The sequence below is a fragment of the Apteryx mantelli genome, chromosome 1, assembly GCF_036417845.1.
Source record: "Apteryx mantelli isolate bAptMan1 chromosome 1, bAptMan1.hap1, whole genome shotgun sequence".
In the NCBI taxonomy this organism is placed as follows: Eukaryota; Metazoa; Chordata; class Aves; order Apterygiformes; family Apterygidae; genus Apteryx; species Apteryx mantelli.
The window spans coordinates 205,821,184-205,842,474 of record NC_089978.1 but is presented as its reverse complement, the minus strand read 5'-3'; the positions used below and the strand labels follow the sequence as shown (position 1 = coordinate 205,842,474).

Genomic DNA, 21,291 nt, shown 5'->3' with positions numbered 1-21,291 from the left:
AATAATCTAAATGGGCAGTAGATTTTGGCTTAATTTGCATATATAAAAAGAGGCCTCATGGTTGTCTTCAGCTGATCCAGACTTCTCCAGTTCAGGTAGTTTGGGGCTAGCAGGGCCTTCTTGTTGAGAGTGAAGAGGAGAAACCTGACTTTGGTGGGGAGACAGCCAGGTGCAGGGCTTGCCCTGTTTCCTCAGGACTTCCTGAGAAAGCAAGGTTGTTTCTTGGCATCATGAAAGGTGCTTGAAGGACTGGAATGAAGGGGAACACTGAGGATTATTTTAAATGTGTGAGTACCACTGTATCTCACAAGAGACAATAATCTTCTGCAACACAGGTTTCCAACACCCCTTTTGGCAGCTCCCTTTTGTGCTCCATGGTGCTGTATCTGGCTAGTGGCCCGGGTCTCATTCTCTTTCTTTTTGTTTCTTTCTACCCTATTTCTCTTTTTTTTCCTCTGTTGTTCTCCCCCATTCTCAGAGCTGTCTGCCCATGCCCAAACAGTAGGGCCCTGCGCACCCACACGGCACAGGGAGCTGAAAAGAAAAGCGCTGGGTGCAGAAAGAGGCTCTCTGTGAACAAGAAAAGTCCCTTTAGCATCAGCTATTTTGCACTTTGTACCAGGAACAGGTATAACCCCATAAAGACTGTCTGGTCCTGCTGTTTCCCTCTGCAGTCTACTTCCCCTGCAAAGTGTAGCGCCCAGGTATGACCTCAGCACCCGTCGCAGGTTTTCGGGGGAGCAGCAAGTTAGGGCAGGCACGGCCCAGCTCCAGAAACCTGAAGCAGGTGATCGGGTGCTCTGGTGCCTCTGAAATATTTTCAAATTCTTTAATGCGAAGGCATGAAAATTTGCTGGAAGTCCCCTTTTCTGCCTTTTATAAATCCATGTTTATGCTATAGGCAGCCCATGCAAAAATTTATGCATATATATGTATTTATATAGGTAAAGAGAGAGGCGAACAGGAGGTGTCCCATGCAGAGCAGAAGTACAGATCAGTTTTCTGTGGGTTTGTCTTGTAATGACTTGTGTCCCCTCCCATACTGCTGCCTCCGTCCTGCGCCTGCTGCGCTTGCTGGACCCGCGGCTGACACGGTGTAGCAGAGCTAAGGATGCGCTGTTTGGCCAGTGGCATGCTGTTTCTCCCAGTGGATGAGGTGAGGGGTAGTAGGGTAGTTTGGATCTCTCTTCTCTGCTCTGCCACTGATTTTCACAAAACTTGTGGGCGCTTCATGTGTCTGAGGTCTTGGATGAAAAGGGCCAAAGGTTTAAAATGTGTTTGGAGGGGCTGATATAGCAAGAGATGCACTGGACATAGCGTCACTGAAGTGCTAATATTGGTGGCAGAGGCATGGGAGAGGAGAGGATTTTTCCCCAAAGAAGGTGCCGTGCTGCTTGTGGTGGTCCTGTTACTGGGGCTGGCAGCCTGGCGTGCTGTGACCTGCTTCCTGCTGTGATGCCTGGTCTTCCCGTGGCAGCGGTGGCCTCCCAAGTGTAAAATGCTGCGCTCTCAGCACTTTGTACTGTGAAGGCATGCCTGTGAGGAGCGGTGCTGGAGCGGGCCAGATATGCTGCCTACTTGTGGGGACAGCTTGTGCGTCACCCTATTGCTGTTGGGTCTGCTGGGTTCCCTGGTTTTGTTTAAGCCAGTTCTTGCTGCTGTTGAGTGTCTGGGCCTCCAGCCGCAGTCATCAGTGTGCAGGCTCTCCCTTCTTCGTGTTCCTATAAACCTGCCTGTGACCATCTCCTCTGCTGGCACCTCTCTGCAGCTGTCCTGGGTCAGATGCTGCGCTATGTTTAAGAAAGCTCTCCAGCTCACATCCTGACTCCCTTGGCCTTTAAACCCAGTAGGGACATACAGGGCCTCGCAGGCATTGTGTGTGCATGAGACACTTAGTTGACACGTGCGAAGGACCAGGCGTAGGGACCATGAATCACTTTTTTAGTAGCCTCAGCTGCTGCCTCTGAGGAGGCCTGATGAAACCTGGGATGGAAGGAAACCCATCTCAGCATGCCAGATGAGGCTGGCTACATCACTTCTGCATCTGCGCACCTTGTCTAGTTGGCCATCCTTTCTCCTAGCCATCGAGGCAGCACAGCCCAGAGCCGGCGCTGCCAGGGCCACTCGGCAGCGGAGTGCGTGCGCATGCTGGGAGCGCTGGGAGCGAGCTGCCATGCTGCTCCTGATGAATCACACCGGCAGCGGGAAGGCAGACGGGCGGCAGCCCTGGCTCTGCCTGCACTCAGGGTCCACCCTCCCGGCTGTGCCCATCCGTGCTGCAGCTCCCCAAGGCAGGGGGGAGATGAGAGGACTAGGGAGCAGGGAAGTCCCCTGCATGGCTCAGTGGCACGCAGTTGGCACAGCAGCCGTTTGCCATCTCATGACAGCTCTTGGCTAAACACCAAAGCAAGTCAACCTTCCAGCTGTTCTTGGCTGCAGATGCAGCCCGGAGGTGCAAGGGCAGCCTGGCATATGCTCAGGCATCTGCGAATGGTTTATCTGCGTGTAGCGTCTGAGTGCTGGTGTTTAAGGCAGCTCTCCAGCCTTTTCTAAAGCACTTAAGTTGTGAGAGCAGGAATGTATTAAAGGGATGCAGTGATTGGAAAGTGATAGTTTTACAGTCTTCACTACATGACTGTAAGTGTGTTTTGACACTGCGGATGAAGAAAACAAATGAGGCAGAGCACAGATGGGAATATTTGGGAACTTTACCTCTGCTGGACTTTCAAGATGTTGCATGAACTTCAAAGGCTTCAAGCCTTTATTTGCAGTGGAATTGCCTGCTGATTTTGGAGCAGTCAGCCTGTTTTTTACTAATGAAAACCCATGTAATTGCATTTGAGAGCATAGATGCGAAAAAAAAACGTATTTACTAGTGTCTCACTGAGCATAACAACTTGCTTTCCAATTGCCCAGTGTTTTCCCAGGAACGCAGGGTACAGATCTGAATAGCTTGTTTGGGAATGTGCAAGCAATTCTTTTTCAGCGAGGAATAAGAATTGCTTGGAAAAAAAAAAAAGGCAGGTAAAATGTTCTTCCTGGTCATCAAATGCCAGAAAATGTATTAATGGGGCCCCTGCACAGAAAACTGTTATCTCAGACCGAGTGCTGGCTATAAAGAAAACAGCGGCAAGCTGTGTGGAGCAAAGCTGAGAAGGGGGATGTCATTGCACCATTCCTGTGTGCAAACCCTGAGGAGCTGGAGCAGCCTGTATTAGGCTCTGCTCGGTTTCGCTTTTCCAAGCAGAGGTTAGGGTGGCATCTCCCAGAGAGGAGGAGGGAGGCTGCTGAGCCCCCGCTGCCTTGCCCAGCGGAGGGTTTCCCACTTGCCCCGAGTGGGAACGACTGCTCCATTGCTTGGAGGTCCCCAGCTCCTGGCCCTTCTGCACGCCAATCCTACCTGTCCATCAGCCACGTCGGGCCCTGGCACCACAGACCAACCTGTGAACTGGTTTTCGAACTCACAGTTTGGCAACCAAACAAAAAAATTAATAAAATAGAGGAAAACAGCACCTCTCTACAATTCAGCCCTCGCTGTGATCTCTGTGATGAAAGTGCCCATTTCAGGGGAGTTTCTGCAGCAGTGCAATGGAGATTAGAGTCATCCCTGTTTCTTTTCAAAGTCTTTTTCTGGTGTTTGAAGGCAGCATTTCTGTGGCTTAGCAGGTGGCCAGCGGCTGAAAATAAAACGAGCGCGTTCTCGCTCCCAGCTGATGAGTGCTGGCAGCTCACTTTCCACCCCTGCCTCCCCGGGAACGGAGGCTGGTGTGCAGAAAACAGCGTAAAGGAGAGCCGGTGGGTGTCTCCTAACTAGATGTGTCGCATGCCAGGACAAAAAAAATCCGCCCTGCTCTGTATTCTCTGAGTTCGCATTTGGCTCTCTAGGGAAACTTAAAGACCTCACAGTAGCAATTTCACAGTGAAATAATAACTTCTGCGGTAAACATCCTGAAATTCCCAGATCGCAAATGTTACAATTACCGTATTATTAGTCTCTAGGGTAATGATTTGGCTTTTATGCACAAGATACGTGGGAAGGTGGTGGAGGCAGAAAAGACTCTCTTTTTCGGTTGTATTTTCTGTCGTGCCATGAGGACTCTCTTGTGCCTCACTACAGCTTGGCCTGGCCTCCAGGGGCAGTGGAGCCACTGCGAGGTCCTGGGGGCACCTGCTAGGCCAAAATGCCACATGGCAGCTGAAAAAAGTGCTTTTTCATACACCAGCCTACCGGTCAGGGTTCCGGGAGTGGTGACCCAGCGTGTTGGACATGGGGCAACAGGAAGGAGGAATCTCCCTCCTGTTTCTTCTGCTCCCTCCCGGTTATTGAGCCCTGCTGAGAAGAGCACTGCGAATTGAAAGATGGTCCTCTCGCAGCTATATTTACACTTGATAATAATCGCACTTTTCTCCTACTACAGAAGAGGTCCAGTGTGTGGTTCACAGAACAGTTATATAACACAAATCTGTCTTTCTCTCTCTCTTTTTTTTTTCTTAAGACAAACACCTCAGTTTGCAAGAGGATGAGAAAAACCAGTCATAGGCAAAGGAGCTCAACTGTTGAGCTGAGCCCAGCTGAGACTCCACAACCAGACCCAGTATTCAGATTATCATTGCCAAATCCACTGCTGGCAATTCAGGACAGAATAATAGTCATAGCAATATAATATGAGCTCTATAATGAGGCTCTCAGGAAAGTTATAGTTTAACAAATGAAGCAAATATCAAAATTTATCAGCTGTTGGGTAGAGTGAAGTGCATGAATCTGTTATTTTATTGCAAATTATCTGATAACAAACTTTAATAGAGCGTATGGTGTGTCTCCTACTTCTGTTTTGAGAGCAAATTGCTGGTTTACTTCTTCCTTATAGAACCATAGGATAATTCTGATTAGAAGTGGCCTCAGGGGGTCCAACCTCCTATTTGAAACCTGCAAGTACCTATAATTTATCTCAGATGCTTCAGTGATAGTCTCAGAGTTGAATTCATGGGTCCCCCAAGAAAGACTAAGCAGCTGATGTTTGTTCAGCAAAGAACAAGATTTGAAGACGTTGCCATTGAAATTCCTCAAAAATTTTCATCTCTTAGGGTTGCAAGCATCTTCTTAATGGTTCAGCAGTTGTAGGGCCTTTCTTCTTGCTCTCCTAGAACATAGTTCAGCTTCACTGCATATACTTTGAATTCAGGTTATCCCCTGCCTGACTAGGCTCACACAGTTTGATAATACGTTGATGACTTACCTATCTCAGCCAACAAGGACATCTGTGATGAGATGGATACAGGTATCTGGGCCATAGGAGCACCTGTGTAGTATAGCTATTGTGTGACTATCCAAACGCACTACTTTTATCTAAATCCAGAGCATTAACCCATGTGGGTTTTTATAGTACCCTTCTACACCTCTTCCTAAAAAAAAGAAGTTTAGGCAAATATCAAGTAACAAGAATCATTTTATGTGGCTAGTTAGAGTTTAAGAATTGCAGAGTGATCTTCTGTGGTGAGCCCATGCAACTGCGTTGCTGGAGCAGTGTGGTGGGAGGGCCGTGAGGGAGAGGAGCCAGAGGAAGGGCTCAGAAAGGCACAACAACCTCTTCCTTCGCAGAGACTTATGCCTAGGGCCTCACATGGAAGAGAGCCACTGCGGTGACATTTATGAGATTTCGGACTTCCACAGGAAGGAGAATATTTTAGGTGCACAGGAGAGAGGCTAGCTGGGCAGCCCGGGGAGCAGATGTGGACACAGCTCATCCCCCTTGGCCCTGAGCTGCCCGGCTGTGAACTGGCTTTGCATGTCAATGACTTGGGCTTGGTACCATGCTGATGGTGGCTGAATGGCCAGAGCCAACTGTGTCTACCTGGCACAGAGCACAGGCAGAGGCAGCTCCTGCCTGCCTGTAAAAGACCACATAGACATCCCAGGGCATCTCCACAAACCTGTAGGCAAGCTGGTGCTGAGGCAGAAAGCAGGCATGGGCTTTGTGCCACCCCTTATTCACACCTCTTCCTGCCAAAGGCAGATTTTTTGGAGGTTTCTGCTCCTTTGTAAGCACGGAAAAGACCGTCTCCCTCTGTGGCCCCTATATTATGCAGGATGTAACTGTTCAGCTTTCTCTGTCATATTAACTTCTTCAGTCATAGTACTAACAGAATGGGATCCTGGTTTACTATTTAGCATTTATAACTTAGTTGATATCCTTGCATTGAGATGCTAGTAATATTAATGTTATTTGCCCAGTAACCCAATACAGAGGAAGAGAACACAGATCACCTGTTTCCTGGGCGCAGATTTTAGCTGTTGGACATACATGTTTTCATTAATTCTCTTTGTTTTTACTGCAAACACATCTAGGATACTTCCTAGATACATCTGTTCTCAGGTGCTTCTGAAAGAAGTGAGAAAACTACATAATGCCAGGTTGTGTAAAAATGGAAAAAGTAACAGTGAATCTATTAAACAACACTAAAAGTTATTTAAGAACCAAGTGCAGGAGGAATTGTGGTACAGAAAATAGGATCTGTTTTTTTCTACTTCTGCACCACTGTATCCTTCCATTTTTTCTCAGTTTAGTTACCCTATATGTTTGCTGCTTCTACATTTCTGATGTTTTCCTCCCTCACTTCTTTGCCATACCTCATTTACCTTTTCTGATTCTGTGGCAGTCAATTTTGTCAAGCAGCCTTTCTCTGTGTACAACATTTTAAAATCATTTGTATGCAGAATGCAATCTATATGAATTAACTGGATCCTAAATATGTATCAAATCTAACATGAGCTTCAGGTTTGCAAAATTACATCTCTGCCTCTGCTAATCCATCTGCAAGTAGGTACCATATGTCAGTTACTTTATCAGGAAGCTTCAGGGGGATCCATTAGAGAGAGTCCACAGCATAATTAGAAAAAAGAACACTTGTTTTCCCAGCTGCCCTGTTTTCATCCTTCCTCTTCAAATGTTCTGTTGATTTCAATTAAGCTCACCATAGATGCGCCAGCTTGGTGAACCTGGGGAACTGATTGCTTTAAAAGTTAATATCTTGTTTGCAAGGTAGATTTTCTTAAATTCGTTCAGCTCCAATACAAAATTCCTCAAGCAGTGCTGACACAATATATTGCCTTGCTGGAGGGCAACGTTGTGGTGTGCAGGCGAAAGAGAACAGGTATGTAACAGAGCAGCTGAACCTCAGCAAGCCACAATGGCAGGGAAAGACCGTACTGTTCAGGAAGGACTTTGGCCGATGTACCAGCGACTGCAGCTTCACATCCAAACCCATCAGTGTTCAACTGGGCAGTCAACAGAGTGAGGGGCAGCAGTAGCCCCCCTCCATCTCTTGAACCATCTTGCCTTCTCAATATGCCAGTTCTGGGCTCGCCGGCCCTGTGCTCGGAGACATGCCAATACAGCCCTGAGTCGAGGTGCCGTCAGCACTGCATGACCTGGGGTGTCCCCAAGCCCCGGAGCAATGCTGCCTAGCAGTGCCAGCTGCGGTCCCAGTGACAGCAGAGCTACATTTGCATCTAACTCTGCCCAGGCTGATCAGCCTTGCATCTCACGACTGGGATGGCATTGGGGTTTTCCATTTCTGCAGCTCGTTTGGTTGCAGGCAGCTTCCTGCATCTCGCAGCGACACTGAACTCTGAGCCACACAGATGTCCTGCCAGGGCACCAGGCTCTGCATTAAGCAGCAGGATTAATATTTATCAGCTGTTTCCCTCCTCTTCCTCTTATGCAAGGGGAAAAGTCTGTACACAAAACGTTTTATTTCATTAGGGAGTTCTTTTGTTTTTCTCTGTTTTTTTAACCTTTTTTGTATAGGTCATTCTCTGTTTACGGTAGAGAAAGCAAGGGCAAAATATGTATCTGTTTTTGGTGCACAAAGTGGTGGGGTTCATGGAGTTCATCTCAGAGACTCGGCCTGGCTTTCACAAGTTCTGCTGCTTCCTCCGACTAATTTATTCTTAGTTTGGAGAGTACTGTTGTGATGATGATAGAGAAGCAGATCTCTTGCCTTGAGGCTTGCCGTGCTCTGCCAGACACCTCACTTCCAGGACATAAGGAATCTTGAAGATGAGGCTTGAGCTATTGCTTCTGATTCAGTGCTCCCCAGGACACCCCAGTGGAGCCCCAAGGACAGTTTGGTAGAGCAGACAACTCTGCACAAGGTGGACTTTCCAAAGCATTTCAGACTTCTGTATACTTATATAACCACAGTCCAGTCAAGAAAGCAAGGCCAGGCCCTCTCAGCTGGGCTGTGAACGACTCCTGCAGTCAGGTGGAGAGCAGAGGGCAGATCCTTCTCTCTGAGGACCCACAGCCCATGAGGAACCTGCAAGTACCTCCAAACTATGGAGATGAGACTGCACCATGGTGGCAAAGACTTTCCTTTGCTTGCCAGCCTCCTCTCCGTGTTGCTCAGGGCCACCTTCAGCCAGGTTGCTTCCTGGTATGATGGGTGTAGCTGTGCACCATGAAGGCTAAACACTGCTGTGCCAGGAACACGCTGCTGATAGCTGTGTTTGCTTCTCCTGAAGGGTTTAGCCTGTGGCTGCATGCAGGTGTTGGAAAGAGGTGCAGAGAGTTAAATCCTTCCGGAAAGGGATGGTTTGTGGGGAAGCCCCATTGCTCATCTGGAGCATCCCTCCCAGAATGGCTCAAACCATTAACTTCATGAGTTGCTCTGGTCTCCTCCTGTTTTTTCTTCGGTGAGATAGCAGCATCCCAAAAAGTGAAAGCACACTGTGTATCCAAATTTGTAAACCTTAGTGCTTAAAGTGCCTGTCTGGCCACAAGTCATTCTTGATTACAAGCAAGTTATCTTGTGTTGTTCCTCCAGTGAGCTTAGGTGTATTAAAAGAACTGCTGTTTCTCTGCACTTTTCTCACACATCCATTTTCCCGCCCAATGTAGCCTGCACATGTAGCTCCCCACCAGCTCTAGCATGACATCCTGTAGAACAACTTCAAGTTCAGCATTGCTCTCCTGGGTCTGACTCTTATTGGAGAAAATCTCATAGGAAGAGGCATCTTTATGCATTGCAATGTCTAGATAGCTTAGCAATGCAACTGATATGGAGTGTCAGGAGTGCCTCCTTTTATTTAATTAAAGTAGATGGGTTTTAGCTGGCATTATTCAAGCTCTGTTCTTTTTCACTCCTCAGCATAATTACCTAACTATGGAGATCCACAAGGAAATAAGGGAGGAATGGTTACTTAGCCCAAGGGAACCAATAGCTGTGACTGATTAATAGTCATGGGTGCTTACTAGCTATTTGATTTTCATGTATTGCCTGCAAGGATATTAGAAATGAGCTGTGATAAAAATATTGAACAAAGGTTAATTTCATGGGATCTAACACTTTAAAAATGCATTTAAAAAAGGATTTCAGGATATGTCCCACAGAAAACACCAGCGTGTACTAATGATGCAGCCCCAGATTTCAGCTTATTTCTAGAATCATCATGGTTGCTCTATGCTTGTCACAGGTTGCCGGAGCAGTCGTCTGTACCGCTGATCTAGGTTCCTCAAGCAATTTACAGCTGCATTATATGGAACCACTGGAAATCAAATATTTATAAAATCCTATTTCACTCATTGCCTTGTGTTTGAGCAGAGAATTCTGAGGGCCCAAACAGTAACTCTGACCTTGAAGAGATTTGTTAATGTCTGGCAATACAATGTTGTGGGCCAGCAATAGGAACAGTCAGTCATAAGTAATTGAATTTCATCAGGAAGGGGTGTAAATATGATTAAAATTTCAGAGAGCTCAAATAAACAGCAGCCTTTTGATGGAATAGTTCAGCTGGATGTGGCAAGAAGAAGTACTAAAGCTGATGTTGCTACATGGTATCAAAGATATGCCTTTGATTAACTAGAAGGTTTGTGGATTTGACACTGATCAGGTAGTGCAAGGCTCCACACTGGATTTCAGCTGGTGCATATCATGTAAGTCAAGGCACCTGAGTGCTGTGCTGCTGTGGGAATGCTGTTTCTGGTACCTGAGCAAGACCCTCATTCAAAGTTAGCCAGGGTTTTTTTACACCATGTTGTCCACTGGTGTATTCTTACAATTCACGGTCCATAAGGTGGAATCAGAGGCCCTCTACAGGGCTCGGGTCTTTCAGGCTAAGCTTTGCTCAAACATGTGAGCAGAGACAACTTCTGTCTTGGAGAGTGCCCTGCCCCATTTTAAAAGGAAGTATAATTTACAGGGAGCCTTCCTAAGAAAGCAAAGGATGGAGGTAACAAAAATGTGAAGTTGACCCAATTTTGACTTTTCTGCTCAATAATTCCCAAGGTTTTAAGTTTGTCTTTGAAAAAAAGTTTGTCTTTAAAGAGAATCTTGCTTCTTGGGGCACAGAGGAGTGGGTAGTTTCTGGAGTCTTCCCCAAACCAAATAGCTCTGTGCCTTGGTGGAGCAGATACATGCACCTCACCCCCATATTTCTAGATAGAACATCTACATAGAAAAGAGATTTTACATAAAACAAGTGTTTTCTTAAAGCATGTGTTCACTATGGTGAATAAAAGTGCACAAAGTAGTATGCTAAGTAGGTCGCTTTCCACTTCAGCAATGACAGACTGAGGGAACTTTCTGAGTGTGTGTTGTACCCATGCTCTGATCTTCATGGCTTAAGTGAGCAGGAAGCCTCTTCTGGAGTTTTAGAATAATTTCTCTCTCCAAAATCTTCAGCTCACCCTTGGAATAACTTTATTCCTCCTCCCTGCTGTAGGCTATTGGACGCCCACACATGCCTGCCTACTGGTCTCTGGGGTTCCAGCTCTCGCGATGGGGTTATGGAAGCATTGATGTTTTAAAGAAAACGGTTGATCGCATGCACTACTATGATATCCCCTATGTAAGTATGAATTTTTCAATGTATATGCTAATTTTAAAATCCAAAGTGAGTGAAATAGAATCATAATAGAGGAAAAATGATTATCCCATGAAGAGAATTGTAGAATAAAAGGATATTCATAATCTTATGTAATGGTTTTGCATATAATATCTTTATAAGGCTTAAAAGAATGTTTAAAGTGGGCTTTAGACATGAGGTTTAAGTGTTGCTCTTGGTTCCACAGCAGGCAATTCTGATATGGATTTACTGTTGGGCTGTGATGAACAATGGGTTGATATATGGTAGTATGAGATGCTGACACTTTATACATGAATTATGGCACTTCTGATGCGTATCAATGCCAAACAGTTGCTATACCAGGACTTCTACATTTCCATTTTGTTCATTGCTACCATGTAAGTTTGTAGGAACTGAATTTGGCCTTACAATTGTTTACCATTACTGTAGTCATTTTTTTAGGTCTCATTTCATAGATTAGTTACCTTTTATAAACATAAATACATGGGGTCTGATTCTCTGTATAAAATACTTAAATGTTTACTTTAAAAATGTTTAGGATGTCCAGCATTCTGATATTGATTACATGGAACGTCGTCTGGACTTTACCTATGATAAAGTAAATTATGCCGGTCTGCCAGAGTACATGCAACAGCTGAAGAAAGAAGGAATGCACTATGTCTTGATTCTGGTAAAATAACAGTGTTGCTAATTATTTCTCCATTCATAGGAACTGTTTACATCATAGTGTTCATAGCAGTATCTAGGTGCTAAAACATGCATGCTATTGTAATGGATTTTCCAGTTTTGTCATTTGTCTAGAAGATGAAAAACAACATCTCACAAGCTTCTCATTTAAATGTATTGCATTTATCAGTTGCTTGTGCACCAGTACCCCCTCTATACCATAACATTAATTTTCTTTTACTTTTTTTCACTCAGTTCAGTAAAAACTATGAAAAATTTTGCCTCTGTTCCAAGCTGAGTTGAGATAGAATTGCTTTAATGCAGTTCTTCTTATGAAAATAAACAAATGAGTTTAATATGCACACAGAAATAGCTGAACAGTGAAAAAAATTACTCTTAATCACTCTGGAGAGCTAGTAACTGTAATTCATTTTGCCTTATACTTACTTTTCATCTATATTACTGTAAAATAAATTTGCATGAAAATTTATGAAAAATGTATGTTGAACCTGTAACCAAAATTGATCTCTGACCAAATCAATTAATTTTGGCAGAAGTGAAAATAGGAGCTTTCCTTCTTCCCTTGCCAATTTTTCCAACAAAGATTACTGTTTCTCTCCCAGCAAGTCCCCATACATATCCTTGCACTGAAATTAGTTTTTGTCACAGTAACTACAGTGAATGTAATTGTTGGCAAGGAAATTAGAAGCCAGTAAATTAAATAAAAGTCCTTGATAGATGCATAAGAAATTGCTCTATGCAGCTCAACAGCAGCACAGTACTAGAAGGACGGTGCTCCTCTGCTAAAACTGTGGCAATAGCATGACCTTCCATTTCTTAGGTGGGAACATTCAAAAATACTGAGACCTGGAACAATGTACACAGATGTGAAATGTTGCTACAGAGAAGAGAGGCATAATTTGTTCTCCATAACCACTAGGGACAGGATAAGAAGTAAAGTGCTTTAAATTGCAGCAAAAAAGATTCAAGGTAGACATTAGGATAAAGCTGTCTCTCTGCAAAGGTAGCGAAGCATGGAGCAGACTGCCTGGGGAGGCTGGGGATCTCTATTTGAGAGGGTTTTGCAAGCAGGTCAGACACATGCATCATGGACCATTCAGGCTGAGCTGACCTGCCAGGGGAAGGAGGAGGAGATGACCTCTTGCAGTCCCTTTCAGGCCTTTTTACTATAATTCCAGTCTTCTATTTTCCAGCCTGAATGGTCAGCTTACACCTTTTATTTGGGTGCTACTATTCTCATTTAACTGAAATTGCCAATCTCTCGCCCTGCTATTTTCTTTCTTGATATTTGAATAAACATATTCTCACTCAGCCTTTATTTTGCTAAGCTAAACAAACTGAAGTATTTTATTCTCTTTTTATCAGATAAGATCTTCAGTTCTCATTGTATTGAGAACTGTTCCCCACATGTGCCCTAATTTGAATTCATTTGTCTGTATATAGATAACTTGATTTCACAGCACTCTAGACAATGTCACCCCAGTGTTTTGGAGAATGGCAGTAATATTTTCTTCATTCTACTAAAAATGTCCTGTATGACAAAACCCTGGGTCACATTTACCTGCATGATATTGGTGGCTCACACTCATAATGTGATCAATTAATCCAGCTAAGCTGAGAACTGGGTAGGCCCCTAAAGTTTAGGCCCTAAGCAATTCAGTCCTTTTAAAATAAGGGCTGTGTTCCTCATCTTGTCAGTGGGAGTGTCTTTGAAGGCTTGTAGAAAGAGAGACTGAATAGCATAGTCCTAAATTGTGGGACGGTTCCACTTTCACTTGTGGCATTGTATCAAATGTTTACTGAAGTCAAGATAACCGATAGCTGTGGCAGATCCTTATCTAAAAATCACATGATCAGGTCAAATAGATAGAATTAGAATTGCTTCCCTGTCCTTATTTTTCCCTCTAAAATTTGTTGCAAAGTTTTGCCTATTACTAAGGTTGGATTAGTCAAGACTGTGGATACCCATATCAGTATTTTCTCTTTTTTAAATATTGCCATTAGGTTTGCTTTTCCTCAGTTATGTAGGACTGCTGTTTTTTTTTCTTTTTTGTAGTTTAATTAAAAATACCTGCTCTGTATTTATTAATAGCCTAGTCTTCACCTTGTTGCACTATAACTGCATTCTCTGCTAGGAATTTCAAATGAAACCACATAGCTCAAGAAATCAATTACATATCACTAAAGGAAATAGCAGCCTGTATAGTGAACAGTGTTTGCCAGCAATTCGTCCCGTAAGGTACGTTCCTGTGAAAGACCCACTGCTGTTGCAGCTGCAAATCATGAATAGTTCCAGGGTGAGCAGTGGAAACAGCTTCCACCAGTGGAGCTCCAAGGCATGATGTTTGAGCAGTGACAGATTACTAGGTCATGCTGATGGAGAGCAACTTCAAAACAAAAAATAGTCCAATACTATGACTATACATCATTGTAAACAGCTAACCAAGCTATAGATGACCACATGCACAGTCAGGACTGAGTGTTTATTCCAAGTATTATGCAGTTTGGGCTCCCTGTATACTGAATACCTCTCAAAAATGATCTAATCTGTTGGAGAGCTGTAATGTTAAAAATCACCTGCATACTTATTCCTTAAAAAAAGGTTTGAAAGTCATGAATATAAGAACAAAATACTGTGAGTTCACTGTAACTCTTCCTGTGTACATGCTTGTTGATCAGTAAATACATGATAGTCACCTCTTTTCCATCACAGTTTGGGTACTGCCAATTGTTTTGCAATTGCTGCCAGGTAAGAAGTTACATGCAAGCAGTGAAGCAGGTGAAGTATGTTAACTTCTTACCTTTTGTAAGACATTCATAAGTTAGACCCTGGAAGAAAGGCAGCAGTCCTTTTGGAGACAGCATCGCTAACTCAGGACATTTGAGTTTTTATCCTTCGCAATATCGTGTGCTGTCAGGGCCAAGACTCTGAGACACATATTTGCAATGTTTTTCTTCTTTCTAACCAACGTCATGGGTAATTAGTTTCTAACAACAGCAACAAAAAATCTGTGTTCCTAAGCTAAGAGGAGAGACCATGACATAATCCCTCTCCAAGTCTCAATTTTCTTAGCGAAAAGGTGGGACAAGAGAACAGTGAAATACTATTGCATGAGCTCATTTGAGATGTATTGTGAGTTTAACTCCAACAACATTTTTAAAGCACTCTCAGATGGAGCATGCTATAGCAGTGCAAAGAACTGCTGCTATATAAATCTGAATCCAATAGTTAGGCAAATACAAGGAATATAACAATTAATAATTCTTAATTCATGTAAGCTGATAGGAACCTCTTCTTTCCCCCTTCTACTAACCTGTAACTAAGGACCACGTTCAGCTCTAGCCCTTTTGATAAGTTTGTAAAACAGAACAAAAGCTCATCCAGTTTGTCCTTTGTTTTTGACAAGCAAATGGGAAGGATAGGCAGTGAAGTTTTCCATCTTTGCTTTATGGCAGTTACTGATATTTCTGTCAGATTTTGATTGTTAGCATTCTTTAATTATGCAAATTATTCCCATAAATTGAGTCAGGAGCTGGAACAGTAGGAAGAGTTTCATTCCGAAGTGAGAGCAAAGTCATGCTAACTGCAAGGCAAGCATAATCCAGTTTGATACCAAAAGAACAATTTTCCCTTTAGATTCTTTTTGGGTAATGATAATAATGAATGCACTCCCCAAGTGCCTCCCTCATGATGATTTCAGGAAATGTGCTCTGATTTCAGTCACTTGGCATCATGTAAATCCTCTTGTAAGCAGATTCGACGAAGATGGATTCAGTCCTCTGTGTGATGTGCCGCAGCATCGCAGACCACTATGGTCACAAGTAAAATGCAGATCCTACGAACCAGCAGTATTGACACTAGCAGATGGTGATCTGCCCCAAGCTGGGATCCTGCCCTCGGCTGTGGCACCACTGCTAGGGCTGCTGGTGCCCCACCATCAAGGGCAAGTCTAGTCCCTGCATCTGCATCAGATGCAGAGACACCTCTGTGCCTACAGCCCTATTGCCACAGTTCCCAAATGTTGTCCCTCAGCACTCCTCTTCCCTTATCTCTTTCAGAGACCACCTCCATTTAAGGGAAATTTCATCTGATGATATCAGCACTCAATCATCATCATTGTGCTAAATAGTGTTCAGGCTTCAGCTGTGACTTACTCTGAGTCAGAACAAACATATTGTTTAGAAACAAAGAAAGAAGTTCTAAAACTAACAATGAGTACAATGTAAAATGATAAACATTACTGAAAAGGAGCTTTAATGAAAGACCTTGTATACCTTCCATTAAATCACAGTAGAAATAGAAACAGCTAGGAATGAAATGAGTGACAAATTACTTAAAAAAAACTCAGTAGCAACATGCTCATGATTCAAAATAATGCTTGATAACTTTAACATTTTGCAGTCCAGCTCTGTGAGTTGTAGAAGTTAAAACTTCCAGAGATGGATCTTTATGAATGTGCATCAAAAACTGTGTTTGGGACCATAGGTGGAAGTGGGCTGATTTGGAGATGAACTGGGTGCCCCCACTTTCAGGGCAGTCAGCTGAAGGTAAGATGCTCAGCATTTCCTCTCCAACAGCTGCTAAAAAGGTGATTGAGGAAAGAGTTAACAGACATGGACTTCTTTCCCCCACAAACAACGTGGGGGATGCAAAACTAGGGCTGGAAGTGTTTTGTTCTCTTTAGAATGATGCTAAACCTGCATAATACGTTAGATTTATGCACCGGAATAACCTTTCAGCTGAAGGAAACCAGAAGTTTAGATTAGGAGTAGCTAATTAAGCTGACTTCTTCCAGCCTTCGTGTCCCTTGAGAACCATCTTTTCCACAATTATAAGATAATTATTGCAGATGGACAGTTTTCTCTTTTTCAGAGTTGAACTATTCAACAAGTTAAACAGGTAATGGACACTTCTACTCCTTAATTACAGAGGTGACGTTGCAGCTACATGGTTATAGTTTAACTGACTTTGCATTTAAGGTAGGGATTTAGCAGGGACTTTTTTTTATGCATGGAGTAATACACTTTCCTTGCCAGAGCTGTAGCTGTCAGATGTTTTCAGAGGGTTTATAAGTAAATCGGGTAATTAATTTAGGTATTAAAATGGGCTTTAAAGCAAGCCCTCAAAAAAAATTTGCCTTTTGGGTCTTTTGTTTTTTGTCCTTAAGAAGTTTAGTAATTAAACTTATATTACCTCTTAATTAAAATTAACTTAAATTATTATACAAGCTATAAGTGAATGAAAGGATTGTTTCAGTGGTATTTTTCTCTCCTATGCTTCATAACTGAAAGTTTTTCCGCCTTAAGCAGAATCCGAGGGAATAACATTTTATAAAAGAAAAGTAAAGAATTCCCTTCATCTAAAATGGCTACAATCTTCCATTGTTCTGAATAACACGAAGCTGCTCCCAATTAGGGACATATTGCAGAGAGCGCTTTTATTCTCAGCTGGATGCTAAGCACAGTTGAATATTATCTCTTCTTTCACTGGCACCTCAACGTATTCCTGTTCGTTGCTTATGGCATAGTGGGCCACCACCTTTCCCGAGAGCCCCATAGGCTCCCTTTGATCGAGCCCATGATCATCCTGGGCGGATGGTGGTTGCAATCCCGGGAAGCTGGAAGGAGCAATGGGAGGTGGTTGCTGTCCATGAACAGTGATGGTGGAGCGTAAATGTGTGGTGCGCACGGGCAAGGGGCGAGGAGAGGGCCGGCTGCGTGTGCAGGGCAGGGCCCAGAGGACAGGGGAGGGCGAGGGACAGGGTGCGGGGAAACAGCGTTGGGGCACAGGGAGCACACCTGAGTTTGGTTACTCTGCACCAGGCAGGTGTAAAACAGCCTTGTTCAATATTGGATATGAAGTGAGGGGGCTAAAAAGATCCCTTTGAGTCGATATGTCCCATCTTCAAGCTCTTTGAGATTTTTTCAGTATCCCAAAATTGAGCTGGTCACACTGAGGAAGTTGAAATGAAGCTTATCTCAAAAGAAATTCAGACCCGGGGAAGTGTGGGAATGCACAGGCCTGAGAAGTCCCTTTGCCAAGTAGTGACTTCAGAAGGGAGGAAAATAAAATCTAGTGCTTCTTTAAAATCAGTTGAATGTAGAAAATCTCATAAAAATAAACATGAGGCTTTTTAATAATTTCACTTAATTTTGCCTTTTCCAAGAAATACTCACAATGTATTTTTAATGACTTTTCCTACATTTTTGTGTACAATCAACTCTCATTAAATTTTAATACCATTTTTTCCAGTACTATTGCAATCTACATTAAGAACATCATCCAAATTGTTCTAGAATACACAAATAGAAAAATAGCTGTTACCCTTGATATTTTGATAATGGAAATGTGATCACTGTTTTCAGGATCCTTTCATAAGTAAGGACGAAGAACCAGGTACTTACAGGCCTTATGATCTCGGAGAAGAAATGGGAGTCTGGGTGAATAATTCTGATGGTGTAACTCCCGCTGTCGGAAAGGTTGGTTTATTAAATTCACTTATGAATTTGGATCAATGTCGTTTCAAAGTGCTGAATACATTGTGTAACAGAAATGAGAAGATAACTGGATGTTTATACTCATGAACTCTAGGCCTGGCCCGATGGACATTCTGTGTTTCCTGACTACACTAACCCCAGGACAGTTGACTGGTGGACCCAGATGTGTCTGGAGTTAAAGGATGTCCTTGACTACGATGGAATCTGGATTGTATGTTTAAGTAAATTTGCCTTCCCCTCTTTTCAAAAAAGAAAATTCAGCTTTTGACATATTTCTAATTCTTTATTAAAGGATATGAATGAACCATCCAATTTTGATAGAGGCCAGTATCCTGGATGTGCTGTTAATGATGTCAATAACCCTCCTTACATTCCTAGTAAGTATAGTTAACTTGAAAATCTTTTTCTTAAAGCTGGATGGGTTATTTCCTATAAAAAAGCTCTCATTTTCCGTCTTTCCTTTCCTAGGTGTTCAGTTACGTATTCATTCAGGGCTTGATTGTCTCAGCTTTGGTGGAGCATCAAGCATAAGAAACTTTCTTCTGTCAGTGAGGCGGCCTTGTAACAGGGTTTGAGAAATGGTCTTCCCTGCCATTCTCTGAGCCACAGGTCTGCACCAGAGTAAAACTGCAGCTGGCAATGGGCTTTGGGACAAGCCATCTCATATGCCCATGGTGTCTGTGAATGTGACATCTCTCCATATTTCTGAAGAAAGGCCAAGACAGCTATACTATAAATCAGATGCAGATTTATGGACTGCCAGTTCCAGGGCTGGGCAGTGTCTGTCTTTTCTCCATCCCATGAAAAGGAAGGTTGCACCTTCCTGATAAAACTCTAATTCTATATCTTTTTAGCCTCCTAAGAAAGTAATTTATATATTAAAAGTAAATTGTAGGCTAAAAACGTGTTTAAAAGGTTTCAAGACTTTAGGAGACTGATTGGGATGGGCAGATGGGAATACCTCTTCCAGTAGCCGAGTTAATGGCATACCTATTCCCTCCCAGGAAGCTCTGAATACTTACAGTTACTGCCAGTGCTCCTGGCAATAAATTCAGCTGACATTTCCCCAGGAAAACCCTGCTGCTCTAGCAAGACTAATATGCAGCAAGAAGTTGATACATAGATGAGTTATTGACAGTGAAGCATTGGAAATGTCCTCTTTTTCCCTTCAGGCTGTTGCACTGTCATGTGAATTCTTCATTTTATTTATCAAATCTTCATTTCTCTTCACTCTGTATAGAAGAGAAACTTAACATGACATGATATTATAAAAGGATTGTAAATTATTGAAACCAGAAACAGTTTTTAATTATGATTTTGGTGTTTGGTCTCTTTGTGAGACAATTGTTGATTGTAACTGCTCTGTACTGGTCCTGTGGGTCTTGATTAAATTGTCATTGACCAAAGTCCAGGCACTGATGAGACATTTCCAGCTTTTCCTTAAGCTGGCCTCCATTTTTGTTAGCATTCAGAGCTGCAAAAACAGCTGTAGCCTTTGGGGACAATGACCAAAGAGATCCCTTCACCCTCTCAAATGAAGGAGTGAGGGCTGGACCCATAAAGAGACTTCAGAGTTGTGAAGCTGAGCACTGTGACACCTAACGCTGAACCACCATTAGAGAAATCGGACTTAGGGACCTAGATATCTGCATGATGTACAAGGACAATGAGGGATGTTGAAGAGCGAGGTGTGTTTTGACTCTAGTTTCTCCCTTTGACTTGCCCCTTCTTTAGAAAAGATGCACCTACTTCTGCTTGTGACCCACAGGGCTGGTCCCCCTTCTGCGGACAGGAGTCTAATGCATTTCTTCCAATGGGTGAGAGATCAGTTTCTATTGTGTGCTCAAGGGCTTTTTATTATATTCCACATGCCCTGGGCTGTCTGAGGCCCCTGGCCAGCACAGGTGTGAGGTAGGAACTAAGCTGTTCTGTCCGACAAGGTGCTGGGAGTTGCCTGGGATCGGCAGGATTTGGGGGAGCTCACTGTTATCAAAGTGCCCGAGTCTGCACAAGTCCCACTTTCAGTGCTTAGGCTTTTTGGCAATGTAGCCTTCAGCCTCCTTACCTAAATCATAACCACAATTACTTGTACCTGTGGTTTGAACTTCTAAAAGCAAATGTCCTTCAAATCAATTTTCTATAAAACAATTTAATGTGCAATTGTGAAATAATCAGTACTGCTGAGGCAGAATAAACAGTATTCAGAATAAGCATGAAAATATGATTCATACTTGGCAGCATTTTCTTTTATATTCCACTTTAATTTTATTGAGCTAATAATTAAGTGTCACTGGGGCATTAAATTTAACTTTCCCCAGAAGCTTAGTGTCTTTCTCAAAGCCATAACCACTGGTATGTCAGTCAAAGTTACTTGGAAATTGCCTATAAATTAAGTTATTTCAGATGCAGATCAGCCACACTGGAGTCTTTGTGTCTAAAGATCCAAACACGAGGATTCCAGCTTTGGTGGCAGACATGCTAATGGGGTTTCGGGTACCGAGAAATACACTTTGTAGTAATGAACTGCAAACAGAGTACAGTGCAATTAGGAATTGAGATTGCTTGCTCACAGAGAAATATTTTCAATAGAGCGTGCACCTAATTAAGCATTCAAAAGAAAAATATTCGAGAGTCTACCTTCTTTCTTTTTTGAGAGGATTTTATAATCTTTTCAACTCCATCTCTAAAAATAAATACATTGTGTAAACTGAACGTCTGACTTGGCCAATTCCTGCTGAATTTCATGTGGCATTTTCATGGAGGTTACATGCAGAGGAAGACAATCACATTTGCTGCACCAAATGGGTTTTGTCAGCATGTCCTTAATGCAGGATCAAAGACAAGACAGCCTCTGTGCAGCCAATTTGTGGCTCTTATTGCTTCCCCTTGGCCCAGCTAAATCCGTGCTGTGCAAGAGGCATCAGGGCTACCCCGACCTTTGCTGAAGGCGAGAGGCTGTCACTGTTCCCACCACCTGTGAAGCGCAGATGGAGAGGTTATTGGCTGACCCATCCACAGGTGAATATACCCATTACATCTGTCCTTGCTCCCTTCCGTGCGGCATATGGAGCTGTAGCAGATGACACGCTATGGACCGCTGCATCCGACACTTTTCCGCCCCCGCACACTGCCGACGCTTGCTGCCCATCACTAGCAATGCTGCTCAGGGCCAAGCCATTAGTCCTGCTGCCGTTTAAGGCTGAGCTGCCTCGGGGAAGAGAGGGCAAGCCGGGAGCTGT

The 21,291-nt window shown here is 43.3% G+C and overlaps 1 protein-coding gene across 1 annotated transcript in view; it reads left to right on the top strand.

The window, feature by feature from the left end:
- Positions 1–21,291, top strand: part of LOC106487728 (sucrase-isomaltase, intestinal-like) — a 65,484-nt gene that overhangs the window by 19,149 nt on the left and 25,044 nt on the right. Inside the window, exons 8-12 of the mRNA XM_013946523.2 lie at positions 10,724–10,849; positions 11,406–11,537; positions 17,921–18,034; positions 18,147–18,263; positions 18,345–18,429. Of these exons, the coding sequence (XP_013801977.1) occupies positions 10,724–10,849; positions 11,406–11,537; positions 17,921–18,034; positions 18,147–18,263; positions 18,345–18,429 (574 nt within the window). The remainder of the gene's footprint in view (positions 1–10,723; positions 10,850–11,405; positions 11,538–17,920; positions 18,035–18,146; positions 18,264–18,344; positions 18,430–21,291) is intronic.